This window comes from Colius striatus, chromosome 8 (assembly GCF_028858725.1).
Source record: "Colius striatus isolate bColStr4 chromosome 8, bColStr4.1.hap1, whole genome shotgun sequence".
NCBI classification, from domain to species: Eukaryota; Metazoa; Chordata; class Aves; order Coliiformes; family Coliidae; genus Colius; species Colius striatus.
In genome coordinates, this window is record NC_084766.1 from 35,557,429 (window position 1) to 35,571,075 (window position 13,647).

Here is a 13,647-nt window from a genome sequence, read left to right on the forward strand (position 1 = left end):
AACCGCTGGCACAGCCCGTGTGTGCCGTCCCCCGGCCCCAGCCCCGCCACGCACCCGCGGGGCCGAGCACAGAGAGGCAGAGACGCGGGCCGGGGCTTAGGGAACCAGGAAGCTTTATTTACACAGTAAAAGTAACAAGCAATTTCCTGAGACTGAGCTGCTCTCTAGTGCAATGGAGCCAGGGAGGGGGCAGGAGCGGCCCCCTCGCAGCCCCTCCCCGGGGACACGTGTCCCGCTGCGCTTGTGCCAGTGCCAGCGAGACTCGGCTGCTGCAGGGCACAGCTTCACAAGGCTTGGGTTTGGTTTTATTGTGGGTTGTTTTCTTCTCTCTTTCTTTTTGGCCACCCTCTTCTTGGTGTCCCTTGAACACGGAACCCATCAACGCTGTGAAGCACTGCTACAGTCCTCTAACACCCTACTTAAGTCTGTGAGCCCGTTCAGCCAGGAGCTCTTTAAACAAAGCACTTGAAACACAACTTGACTGGCCAGATAGGCTACCCTAGAACGTGGGACAATGACAATCTATGTTACAAACACTTCTTCTTGTTTTTTTTTTTTCTCTTTAACATAATCTTTCATCAGACAGGCTCCAAGAGCTGCATCTGCAAACACACAGCGAACTGCCCCTGTGCCTGGCCAGGCTTCTCCTATGTTATCCATGTTTTTGTCAGGATGATGAGCCCTCACTGCTGCTGACACAGCACCAAACAGCTGCCGGCCACACCGGCTCACGCCGTGGCCAGGCCACCGACCCTACTCCAGAACGAGCCTGTTTTGGCTGCATATTCCTTTACTATCACATTCTGGCAGCCAGCAGGAGTTTGCTGGGGGTTGGGGTCACCAGAGGATGTGTGGAAGGGGTGAAGCCCTCCCCAGCTGGAGAGCAGGACCTCGGGGGATGGATCTCTCACTGCTTTGGGCATTACAATCACCAGGATGTCCCCTGAATCTGAGGCACATACTATATTATAGTTAATCTTTTTAATTACTTTATTTATATATATATTTATATATATATAAACCCACAAATGTTTTACCTCTACAGAGAGAGAGAGAGAGAGAGAGAGAGAGAGAGAGAGAGAGAAAAGAACTTTAAAAGTAAGGCTTTCTTAAACTGAGAGTTAAGTACATGAAATCATACAAAGCCAAGGAGGAAACACCCCAGGGGAGCCCACCGTGGCCTCGGAGCCGTCGCTACCTGCAGCCTGTGCCCACGCAGCCGTGCCCAGGGTAAGGCCATGACTCGTTGCAGAAGCGTCTTTAGTAAGGCAAACGGGTTGTGCTGTATGTAAACGGAACGCTCCGGCTACGGTGAGGGCAGCTGGGCAGGGGGCCACTGCTCACCTTCCTACCGGGGGGGTGGGGGACAGCATGGCACCGGTAGCAGCCCTTGGAAAGAAAACAGAAGCCCTTAGGAAGGAATTACAGCCCCTGTGATGCACATGCGGGAGCCCAGCCGGAGCTCTGCGGCGGCAGCCGGGCAGGGACGGGGGTGAATCCCCCCCAGTTTGGGTCAGTGGGAGCCGGCAGCTGTGTGCCCCAAGAGCTGGGGGGGGGGCATCAGCAATGAGGGGTCCAGATCAGGAAGACAAAGCTGAGCACCGCGCAGGGCACGGACCCGAGGGGCAGCGACAGCCCAGGGGGGCTGCAAATGAAACCAGGAGGTGTTTTCAGTGATGCATCAAAAGAGTTGGGAGGGTTCCCCAAAATGAAAAGACATCCCTGTCAGCCCTTCCCCAGATATGTGGGGCTGGCCCTGCCTGGCAGCACCCGGCCTGCAGCGAGCAGGTGTGGGCACTGTCGCAAGCAGAGGCTGCGCGGTGCCAGGGCAGGGATAAAGCTATATAACAGCTGATGGGTTCCGCTGCGATGGGGGACACCACACGCCCCAGACCACCGCAGACAAAAGTGCACAAACACAACCAGAAATGATGAACAAAACCTGCACCGAGCGGCTCTCAGCCCCTTCTGAGTAAAGCTTTACCAGCGTGGGTGCCAGACCCCGTTAAAAGCGTCACCTCTTCAGCTCCTCTTGGCATCAATCACCCTTTCTTTTCCCTTTCTCGCTTTTGCAGAGCTCGGGGAGTAAAACCCTGAGCTTGAAGGAACCTGCAGGAGATGCTGGGAGCCACTCACACAGCTTTCCTACAGCTTTAAACAACCCAACAGAGGAAAGAAAAAAACAGAGGGAGGAAAAAAATAAGATGTGTCCTTCTAAACCTGTTAGCAAGTGGACAGCTTCTTACCAAAGAGAACTCACATCGTACAAACATCACGGTCACCACTTGATCTGTGCTTTAAAAAGGCACAGGAAGAGGAAAAAAAGCTTTCAGTGCTGCTACCTGGATTTTCAGCCTTTCGCCAGCTGACTTTGTCAAGTAACCCCACGGCGTGCCCCGGGCAAGCGGCCCCTTCACAGTGAGACAGAGCCAGAAGCAGAGGGCGGCAGCCGCACCGCAGGTAGCACGGAGGGCACGGCCATGGGGAGCGGGGAAACGGGGCAGCCCTGCTCCAAACTGGCTGTGGGGAACCCAAGGGAGGGAGGCAGCGAGCCAGACCGGGGCTTTGTCCACGTGGGTTTGAGAGAGGGGACTGGGGGGAAGAAGAAGAGGGAAGAAAGGCATCTGAGCATCCTCGGGCAGTGCTGCTGGGGCTGGGCGGGCCTGGGCTCCCTTTAATTCCTCAGCAGGAAAAGGACAAATCACTGAAACAAACAGTAAAAATCCAGCTCTTACCACTGCAAAACCCTTCAGTTGTGATTCCCTTCTCCCAGCACTGCCTGGGACGTGGAGGGCAAGGGGGTGCCGGGGCCGCAGGGGATGCAGCTGGAGCAGCTGCAGCTGCCCCTGCAGCCACCAGCCAGCGCTCGGCTTCCAAATCCCCACAGTCTGGGTCTCCTCCACTTCTCCAGGCCCACGGGTGCTGGTTTCTCCTCCTGCATCCCTTTCTGAACAAGTGCAGGTGGGCCCTGGGAGAGTGTGGCCAGCCCCAAGAAGCACGGCCAGCCCCAGGAGAGCGTGGCCAGCCCATCAGCTCCAACCCTGTGTTGGCAAAAGCCATTTACTCACTCGAGGTGAGCTTTTGGCCATCCCTGTGCCCGGTCTCCCCAGCCATTTCCTCCGACCAACTGATGTCTGGCTACAGTAGTTACAAAGGATTTCAAGGTTTACACACACTCACACAAATTGCTCTAAATACCTGATGAAATTTTGGCAAAGCTGCTTCGTCCCCTCTGGCTGGCAGGAGGACAGCAGTGGCAGGACCCCACAGGCCGGCGCCGGCAGCAGGGAGCCCCCCACCCCGCCTCTGCTGGCAGCCCCCCGACCCCGTGGCCAGAGCACCCGCTCCCTCCTCAGTTGTTCTCGATCTGCTCGATGTCGATCTCGCCGTCCAGCTGGAAGGGGCTGTCGGTGCCCATCCCGCCGCTGCGCCACGCTGCCCCGTCCTCCTCCTTCCCGCCGCCCTCCTCCTCCTCCTCGCCGGACAGCTCGTCCCTGCTGGCGTGGCGCTCGCCCGCCCGCGAGCCCGAGGGCTCGGGCACCGGGGTGCAGGCGGGGGTCCTGCCCGGCATCACCTCCGGCGTGCGGGGCGCCGCGGGCCACGGCTGGGGGCCGGGGGGCCGCCGGCCGCCCTCCTGGGCCGCGCCGCTGAGGCACGTCAGGCTGTTGAACGTCTGGCGGTTCTGCGAAGGCAAAGGGGAAAGAGGCTGCTGAGGTGGGGACAGGGAGCGGGGCCAGACCCGGAGCTGCGCTCAGCCCGATGAGCCCAGAGTCCCCTCTGACCCATCCCGGCGGGTCCTGGCCCTGCGATGGGCGATGGCACCCCACCCCACCCCACCCCGCTCTGCGTGGGTCCATCGCCACCTCCAGCCCACGCACCTCCCACTCACACGGGTAAGGCAGCACAGAGCTGCTCACCAAAAGGAAATGAGTGTTTTCAACATAAGTGAGGCCAAATCTGCCCTGAGGGATGCTGGCCACAGCCCCACCTACCCCTCACTCTGTTTCTGAAGAAATCAGAGGTGCTTGTGCTGAATCTGCACCCCCCGAGCTACAACGGAGCACCACACTGAAATGAGTCGCTGCAGGAGACTGGGAGAAGTTCCTGCTGCCCAAGGAGGAGCTGACCACTGCCTCAACTGGGGGAGGCTACATTACACACAGCTTTCAGGCTCTGGAACCTTCCAAAAACCCACAAGCCTCAAGCCCACGTGAGAAAACACGGGCCTTTGTCCTCTACAAATGCAACTGCACCCAGTCCCCACGTCACCCTTCCAGCCGTGCCTCTCCGTGAGCTCTGAGGTGCTGCGTGCCCAAGGGCTTCACGCAGGGATCTGCAGCCCGTGGTTAATGGACAACTCGTTAATTACCACAGCAGGGAGCCTGAGGACACGGCACAAATATTTTCTAAGCACTTAAAAAATCTCTGCAAGCATATTTCCAACAGTGATTTAGGCACTTGAAAGGCGAAGACTCCTGAAAGTCAACAGCCCTCTCAGAAGTGCAAATCCCTTCTACAAACAAAACCCTGGCACTTCTGACAAGGTGAATTTTTCTCCTGTTGCTAATCGAGCTCATCTCCTGGCTCCGGCGCTTCCCTGGGCTCGGTACCCAGGCATGGGCATGCCGGGCTGCTGCGGGTGGCCCAGGGCCTCCTGCCAGGAGGGAAGATGCTCTGCAGCACATCTCAGGAGGAGAGATCTCCCAGGAGAGATCTCCTGGGTGATGCCTGTAATGATGAATGAAGGAGGATGCACCCTGGAGAGCAATTGAACAGGTCCGTGGCACGCTCTTCCCATCCAAAGGAGAAGTGTTTCCAAGCTGGGACTCATCTCAGAAAACAGCCAGGAAGGTACTTGACTTTCAGAGAAATTTTGCATTTTACTGGACTTTGGCAAGTTACTGAAGCCAACAGGCTTTTCCCTGCTCAAATCCACACATGTAGCGACTCAGCACCTCCCACTTACAGCCTTGAGTCATTCCAGGTAATCACAGAGTCCCAGAATGCAGGGTTGGAAGGGCCCTGGAGAGCTGCTCCAGCCCCAGCCCCTGCTAAAGCAGCTTCCCCTGGCTCAGGGGGCACAGGAACGTGTCCAGGTGGGGTTGGAAACCTCCTGAGAAGGAGCCTCCACACCCTCCCTGGGCAGCCTGGGCCAGGGCTCCCTCACCTCAGCACCAAAGGACTTTCTCCTCATGTGCCAGTGGAAGTTCCTGTGTTCCAGTTTGTGTCTGTTATCCTATGTCCTGTCACTGGGCAACACAGAACAAAGTAACTCTCCATCCTCCTGACACCCACCCTTTAGCTGCTTATGTTGATGAGGTCTCCCCTCAACCTTCTCCAGACTAAACAGTCCCAGTTCCCACAGCCTTTCCTCATAAGGAAGATGCTCCAGCCGCCTGACCATCTTGGTGGCCCTGCACTGGCCCCTCTCCAGCAGTTCCCTGTCCCTCTGCAGCTGGGGAGCGCAGAACTGGACACAGGACTCCAGATAAGGCCTCACCAGGGCAGAAAAGGGGGATAAACTCCCTCCACCTGCTGCCCACACTCTTAATGCCCCCCAGGATGGCACTCTCCTTCTTGCCCACAAGGGCACGTTGCTGCTCATGTGCAGCTTGTCCTGGTGCAGGGGGTTGTTCCTCCCCAGCTGCAGGACTCTGCACTTGTCCTTGTTGAACCTCAGCAAGTTCCTCCATGGTGCAGCACAACCTCTGACCCTCCCTCTGAGCCCGGTGTGCCGGTGCTCTGCTCTGCAGCCAGCTGCTCACAGCTCCTGGCTGCTGTGACATCCCACGGGTCACCTCCCCATGGCAAAGGTGTGGGGATGAACACTTTGGGGCATATTCCCCCTCAGGATGGTGCCAACCGAGGCAGCACAGCCTGCGCTGGCCACAGAGCAGCGGTGGATCAGCCTCCACCATCAATGCAGCGTCTGTTCTCAACCCACCTGGGGTTTTTTACTCTGTTTTTTATTAATTGGGTGAATTTAGCACGTGCTGAAGTGCTGAGCTGGCAAAAACGAGCAGTCAAGTCTTCTATTGATACCAGCCAAGGAGCAGTTTTGGTGGCACAATGCAGCACTTGTTCCCCATGGCCAGGCAGCCCCGGGTCCCCTCCAAGCCCATCCTTCAGCACCAGACCAAAAGGGGAATCTGGGGATCCCAAATGCTGTTTGTGTCAAGGAAACCAGATCTGGGAATGCTTCTGGCCATCCTGACTTCACCCAGGGAGCATCTGTAATGAACCTTCCACCCAAAACACCTTTAACTCGCAACCACAGTGACCCATTTCTGACCATTTAGGTGTTGGCTTTTCTTCCCCCAGCTCTCCCTGATGCCACAGCAATCGAACATGCTGGGCAGTCCCTCAGGGAGAGGAAGAAACTGAGACCTTGATCAAGCAAGCACCTGAAAAACCATCTGAAAATACAAATAAGAGGCCTTTGGCTACTTGGAATGATCTAAAGCCCTTCTGGCATGGTGGTGACCAGCTCAGGCACCGTGTTGTCCCAAGGGTAAAAGCTGGGAAGGCTGCAGGAGCTGACTCACCCCCCACATCCATCCTTTTCCACGGGGTTTTCCTCCCCTTGGGCATGTGTCCTCACAGGGTTGGGGACTGGAGGCTGGCAGCAAGGTGAGAAATCCCTCAGCAATTTTTCCCCTCACAAAACACCCAGCTGTGAGCTTCTGCCCAGAGCACATCCCTGCAAACACAGAGGATGTGCTGGAATAAGCCCCAGCAGGCCTGTCGTGCCACGGTGCTCACGGCTTCTGCACAAACACCCTTTCCCTCCCTCCACCTTGCCAGAGGATTGCTGCTGTTCTCCTGGGGAAGGTGTCATGCTGCAGGCTGTCAGCACCACGGGCCCTACCTGCCAAGCTGTCAGCACCTCCCCTCAGCACACTGGGCTACAGTTGCTTCATAAAGCTGGAAATAACCTGATGCCAGAAGGAAAGGGGGAAGGGGGCAGCAAGCAGAGCCACTCTGTGCAGGGACAATCTGCCAGCCCCCACAGCCCAGTCACCCCACAGGGAGCTTTTCTGCCTGGCCTGGGTTTAAATCACTTTCTGAGGCAAACCTCTCCTACGAAACACCTTTGTTACCTGCCACCTGGGTCGTGTGCATCACAGCAAATCCCACCTGGCATCTGTGTCATGCAAAGCGCTGCCCCGTGCAGCCAAGGGGCACAGGCAAGTGCCTGGGACTGGGAAAGGGGCTTCCTTTGGCTTTAAAGCTCTGCAGAACTTCATTATGGCACGTGCTGTTACCCAGGCCAGGCACACACACAGCTGCATCGCTCTAGGTCAGTACTCCCCACTCAATCCTGCAAGCTCAGTAACTCTACAGATGACACAAAGCTGAGTAGATCTGCTTGAGGGCAGGAAGGCTCTGCAGAGGGCCCTGGCCAGGCTGGAGCCACAGGCAGAGGGCAGCAGGGTGAGGTTTAACAGAGGGGATGGCTCTGTGTGCTCCCCACGCTGCCCTGGTTCTCAGGGGCTGGCTTCCCAGCTCACCTGCCGATGAACAACAATATTTACAGAGCCCTAATGCTAACTTTGCAACAGCAACAGGCACCGGTGCTTAGATGATGCCTTGGAAGTCTACAGCTTTAGCAGATAATTTGCTTTTCTGCTGTTTGGTGTGAAAAACAGCTTTCAGGAGCAGGAAATCTACATTATCCTACCAAGCTGATTCACACCACAGTGTTAAACAAACAAAAGTAAAGCAAGGAGGAGGCTTTAAGTCGTTAGCACTATCAGTGCCTTTGGAGCCTGTTTTACCCAGTTATGCTGCCCCAGTGACAGGGTCTTTAGCAGGTTTCTGCAAATGCTGAAGAAAAAGCTGTTAAATGACCCACCAAGGGGAATCTGGTGCTACAGAGCCCCAGGGAGATGCTGGAGAAGCAAACCCCAGGAATCACAGAGTAATACAGCAGGCACAGCTATGCAGAGAAGCAGAGAGCAGAGCTGCTCCCTGGGGCTCGGCCATCCCGCCCCTGTGCAGCAGCCCCAGCATCCCACACTCGGTGACTCAGGGCCAGCACAGCCTCCCAGGCCACTCTCATTCTCCAGCAGAACTTGAGGAAATCCTCATTTCCTGTCAAGAACAAATATTTTCTCCAGCAGACACTGAATGCTTCACTATGAGAGGGAGGAATCCCTTTGCACAGGCAGCTCATGAGGTGACCTCACGAGTGATTACTGTGCATTTATTTGCTTGTGTGGGCTGCCCATCCCTCCTGTGCCCGGCTTTGTGCAGAGGCTGTGACAGCATCACAGAATCCCAGAATCATAGAATGCTGGGGGCTGGAAGGGCCCTGCAGAGCTGCTCCAGCACAACCCCCTGCTAAAGCAGGTTCCCCTGGCTCAGGGGCCACAGGAACGTGTCCAGGTGGGTTGGAAACCTCCTGAGCAGGAGCCTCCACACCCTCCCTGGGCAGCCTGGGCCAGGGCTCCCTCACCTCAGCACCAAAGGACTTTCTCCTCCTGTGCCAGTGGAAGTTCCCATGTTCCATTCGTGTCCTGTCACTGAAGATACTTCAGGAGGCAAAGCAAAGCAGTACCACTGACCACAAGAAAAACCTCAAAGTGATCATGGCAGCCTGCTTTTCCCCAGGCATCACATTAATGTTGGGTTGGAATAAAAACACAAGGGGAGAATGTAATCTGGAGTCCTGCACCTGTAAGTGCTCTGGGGCCAGCTGTACCCACCCAGCACTGTGCCCTCCTGCAAACTCAGCTTGACCCAAAATACACATCACTTTCCTGGCACAGACTCCATTTTGGGCTATCCCTGAGCACCTTTCTCATGAAAAGTGGACTGTCCTCTGGATCATTTAGTGCTGCTTTCTGAACCATCTGGGGGGAGTTTTGCAAGGCAAGAGACCCCCCTGTAACCTCTGACCACCACTACTACAATTTTACATTGGAATGACGTTTTCTACAAAACCACTGTCTGCCTGAGAGGCCACAGCCACAACCTGCACCCCACTCTTCCCTCCCAGTGCCTCCAAAGCCCTCTGGCAGGAGAAGATGCGATGGATGAAGGGAGAAGAACCCGAGCGCCCAGTGCAAACCCTGAGGTGGCTGCAGCTGCCTGACCCGTGGGAGGGAGCAGCAAGCCTGGGAATCTCCCTCTCTACTGGGCTTTGGGTGGCTTCTGAAAACCAGCATGAACAATCACTTTTGGTCACTGCCTTTGAGCATGTTGATTCATTCCAGGATGAATCCCTGTGCTTTATGAAAGCTGCTCTTTGGGGGCACACAGCGTCGGAGCCCGGGGACCAGAGGGTTAAACAGCAGGCACTCAGTCAGATGTGCAGCTTGGGATACAAGTGGATCTTGTCTGGGGCACAGACACTGCCAAGCTCTGCTTCTGCTACCAGGCCTGTCCTCCTTTGGGAGTGGGAAGAAGGGTGCAACACCTCAACACCACATCCCTGGCCCCTGCGGCAGGAGGAGCTGGAGCAGGGGATGGAGATGGGAGGGAGGGATGGAGATGGGAGTAGGGGATGGAGATGGGAGTAGGGGATGGAGATGGGAGTAGGGGATGGAGGTCGGAATGAGGGATGGAGCCAGGACTGGGAGATGGAGACAGGGCAGGAGGATGGAGCTGGGAGTGGAGGATGAAGCCAGGAGCAGGGAAGTGAAGATGAAATGGAGGATGGAGCTGGGAGTGGAGGACAGAGATGGAGCAGGGAGATGGAGCCAGGAGCAGGGCATGGAGCCAGAAGCAAGGTGGCAGAGCACGGTCCCCACATACCATGGAGCCCTTTGGCCCTTGTAACCCCCTGGCCCAGCCCAGGGCTGCAGCTGGAGGGGCCCATCCCTGCACACAAGTCCCAGCCCATGCTGGAAAAGTGATTTCATGGCAGAAACACCCACGTCCCTTGGCACAGCCCACTCCTGCTTCCACGGCTGGATTTATTTTCAGCCCATTGTGTTTGGTGAGTCACAGATTTCTAACTGGGGCAGATGGGACCGTTTTGAGTGCGAACCCACAACAATGGATGTCGTTGGGTTACACAGTATTGCTATTAAAAGCTCTGCCTGGTGACTAAAATAGAGCCTGCTACAATAAATCACCTCCTCCAAGCACCCCTGACTGTACCAAAGTACCTTGCCTGAAATGGTCACTCCAGAGCTGCACCAACACATCAGCCTTTTATAGGGAGACAGATCTTTCTCGTGTGCACTGACAGGACCTGGTACCTAAGAGCAAGGATTTACTGGAGCAGGGAGCACCCAAGTTACATCCCACCCTGAGCTTATGGACAGGGAAAGGTGAAAAAATGCACTGCCTTCATTTTTGCATGTGGGGAACTGAGACAGGGAAACTCTGCTTGAAGGACATTGGCAGGAATGGAGCTGATACATGTGAGATCCAGGCCAGTGCCATAACTTCAAAAGCATCCATTCCTCTTAACATAATGCCCTCTCTGCCTTGTAAGTATATACACTTGGACCTGATAAAACCCTCTGACCAGGCCAATCTGTGATGCCCAGAAAAAGCTTCTACTTTTAGCACAGCACAGGGAAAAACTGATGTAAAACATTTCTGAAAGCAACAGAAACAGTTCAGGGTGAAGTTCCTCACAGCATACCAGCATCCTCCCTGGCAGCACAGGCTCACACCAGTGGGCAACCTCAGCGAGTGACACTTGCTCTACACCTTGCCTCAGGGACAGCAGCAACAGGCAGGCTTGTTTGTCAAAGGAACAGGGAGGTAAGAAACCCCCATTAACAGTTCACATCAGGAGTAAACATCATTCTGAACCTAATTTCCAGTATTGACCTGACTTTTTTATCAACTACTTGTGCTTTTGAAGCAAAACAACTACACCAGGGCAATGAATAACGATGGTGGCGTGTGTGACAGTCTGACCAACCCTGAAAGCAGCCTCCCTCCGAGGTCCTCTGCACCCTCTGAGCTGAGTTGGTGTCTTTTGATCCTGAACTGAAGGCTTTTTCCCACCAAGCCACAAACTGACCTTTGCAGGCTCTCGTTTGTGTTTATTTAAAAAACACTGGGGCTCGGAGGCTGGAATCCGCCTCAGAAGTTACATCAATAGCCAACTATTTCCTGGGATACGTTAGGAATGTCAAACTTCCACTTTTTCTCCTGTCAGTACCTCTGGGCAATATTTGCCATGGGCTTGAGTGCGTGCTGATGCTGACAGAGATCACTGCTGCCCCTCCCCAGAAAGCTGCCAACATTGAAACAGAAAATCTTCTTACGTGAAAATGTAGAGAATTTTGCCCCTTGGAGTAGAAGCTGGGTGGCCAGAGAGGAGACTTTGCTTCTCCCATCCTGCAGTTTAAAACTTCTCCCCATTCAGAGTCAAGACCAGCCTGAAACATTCTCCAAGCTGGTGGGCTGTTTACTTCAGATCCTCATGGAAACTGACATTGTTCCTTAGCTTGGAAGGGAAAACAAGGCAGGGGGCAGCCTGGCTGTCGGCCATCAGGAGACCCCCATTACACACCCACTCCTCTGGATCTCCATCCCAGGCTGAGGCTGATTCTAATCCTGAAAACCACAAGAACCACCCACCCACGTCTCAGGAGGATGCTCCTGGTGCAGATGACTCCCTCCTGCGAAGGCACGTGCTGCTGGGGGAGCAGTGAAGTCACCCCATGAATGCTGCTGCCTGCCTGCATGAATAGCCCCTTTGTACTCTGCACCAGCATCTCAGCACCCTCCCCATAATCTTTCAGGCACAAAGTCTTCCCTATCACTCTTCCTTATCAGGCACACCCAGTGCTTCACCCTCACCACCTCTGAGCTGGTGACCACCGCTGGCAGCATCCTCTCATCCATCCTTCACAGCCCATCTGCTGTTGATGGGGAATTCATGAGCACAGGACCCAGGGAGATGCAAGGGCATGTTGTATTTCAATTGCCTTATTTGCTCTCTGGCAGCCCCTCTCAGCCCCCTACACGACCTGCCACACTACGGAGTAACGGCTGCGTGGCCGTGGCGCTGAGGGACGTGGTTTAGTGGCAGACAAGGGTTAATGGTTGGACTTGATGAGCTGAAAGGTCTTTTCCAACCCAAATGACTCTGTGATTCTCAACAAGGAGCTTCATGGAGGAGGAGAAGTCATTTGTCAGCTGTCTGGGACCCCTCAGTGTTCACAGGCCCGACTCTTACGGGTCACCCAAGTAAATGGCTGTTACAAAAACCTCAGGAGACATCAATAGTGCAATATTTGCCATGCCAGATGCAGCTCTTCAAACTGCACATGCCTTGAAGGCTCACAGAGAAGCCAAAACCCGGTGGAGCCATCAAAAATGGTGCACAGGTGACAACCCCAAGTCTTCCCTTACTATCAGTGCACAGATCCTAGCAGAACACTTCAAACTGCCAGAAACCATCTCTCTCATCCCATCTCACATCAAGTACTGCCATTGATGCTACAGCTCCCACACCACAGAAGTGTTTGTGCCTCTCTCTGCACAGCAGGTTGTATTTCCAAACACTAGAAAACCATCCTCCACCTCCAGCCAGGGCTACCTCTGCCTGGGGAAAGTGCTGCAGGGAGCATGGCTGAGGCTGAACACACATGTATCTCTAGATATGTGTTTTTAATATATATAAATGTATTCATATCAAATAGCTCCACATATTAAATACTCATTTTATAAAGACATCTGTAAAAGGATAGGAAATGTGTTAACAACCATATGAGAACTTGAAAAGGCAGGAAACACAACGGGCAGGAGATAAGGAGGGCTCCCTCTGCCACTGCCGCGCAAGGCCTGGCACGGGGTGACAGACGTGCTGTGTCTGCCTCGCAGCTGCCCAGAGCCCCTGTGAAGGAAAGCCATCTGCCCAGGCAGCACTCAGCCCCACAGCAGGGCTGGCCCACTGTTCTGCTTCCCCTGGGTGACTCAGACAAGGAAATGCTGCCACAGAGAGGTCGGAAAGCGGCGGGTGGGGAGGTGGGAGATGCCGTTCCCTGGGACACCACACAGCCAGGCGCCCATTGGAGAAGAAGTGCACCAGATGGGAGAGGAAAACTAAGCTGGTGTCTCTCCATCACACACAGAATCTCTGTCAGACTCTGGGTTTATTTAGCACACTCCATTTCTCACACCTAACATGGCCAGCCAGCCTCTTGTTGCACAGGGTGAAACCAGCACAGCTGTGGTCCGAGCCACCTCCTGCCAACGGTGCTCATCTCACATACTTTTCTAGGAGCATCCTCATCAGAAAAAGAAAACAAGCTCTTGAGACCACCCAGTTCATGGAAAAATCCAATCCCAACCATTTCTGATCACGTCCTGAAGCTGAAGTTGGAAAGCAAGCCTGAGCTCTGCACTGAAATGAGAGGATGGCTGATGTTTAAGGGATATGAGGGGGGTCAGAGATGCCAGGCAGCTCCCCCGGTACCCAAACCCTCCTTGCTTAGGGTGAAGAACAGAAACTGTCCTCTTGACATCTCTCCTGCCTCCAGACACTTGGGATACTTAAACGACAGATCACGGTCACCCGCCGGGCTCTGAGGCGGTTTGGGGCACGAAGCCGAGTGCTGGGGTGCACTGGAAAAGAGCAGAAGGGTTTTCCTGGTGCTGTGGCTTTGAAAAACTGTTTTTATTTGAACAACAACCCTGCTCATGGTTTGGTTTCTGCCCAAAGCTGAAGCC

At 54.8% G+C, this 13,647-nt stretch overlaps 1 protein-coding gene across 2 annotated transcripts in view; it reads right to left on the bottom strand.

The window, feature by feature from the left end:
* Positions 1 to 96: 96 nt before the first annotated feature.
* FAM53B (family with sequence similarity 53 member B) overlaps positions 97 to 13,647 on the bottom strand; it is a 44,444-nt gene continuing 30,893 nt past the window's right edge. The window contains exon 5 of one of the 2 annotated variants that reach the window (XM_062001414.1): positions 97 to 3,682. In XM_062001414.1, the coding sequence (XP_061857398.1) occupies positions 3,353 to 3,682 (330 nt within the window). In that variant the 3' untranslated portion in view covers positions 97 to 3,352. Of the gene's footprint in view, positions 3,746 to 13,647 lie in introns of both variants that reach the window. The other variant, XM_062001412.1, reaches the window with a different exon arrangement.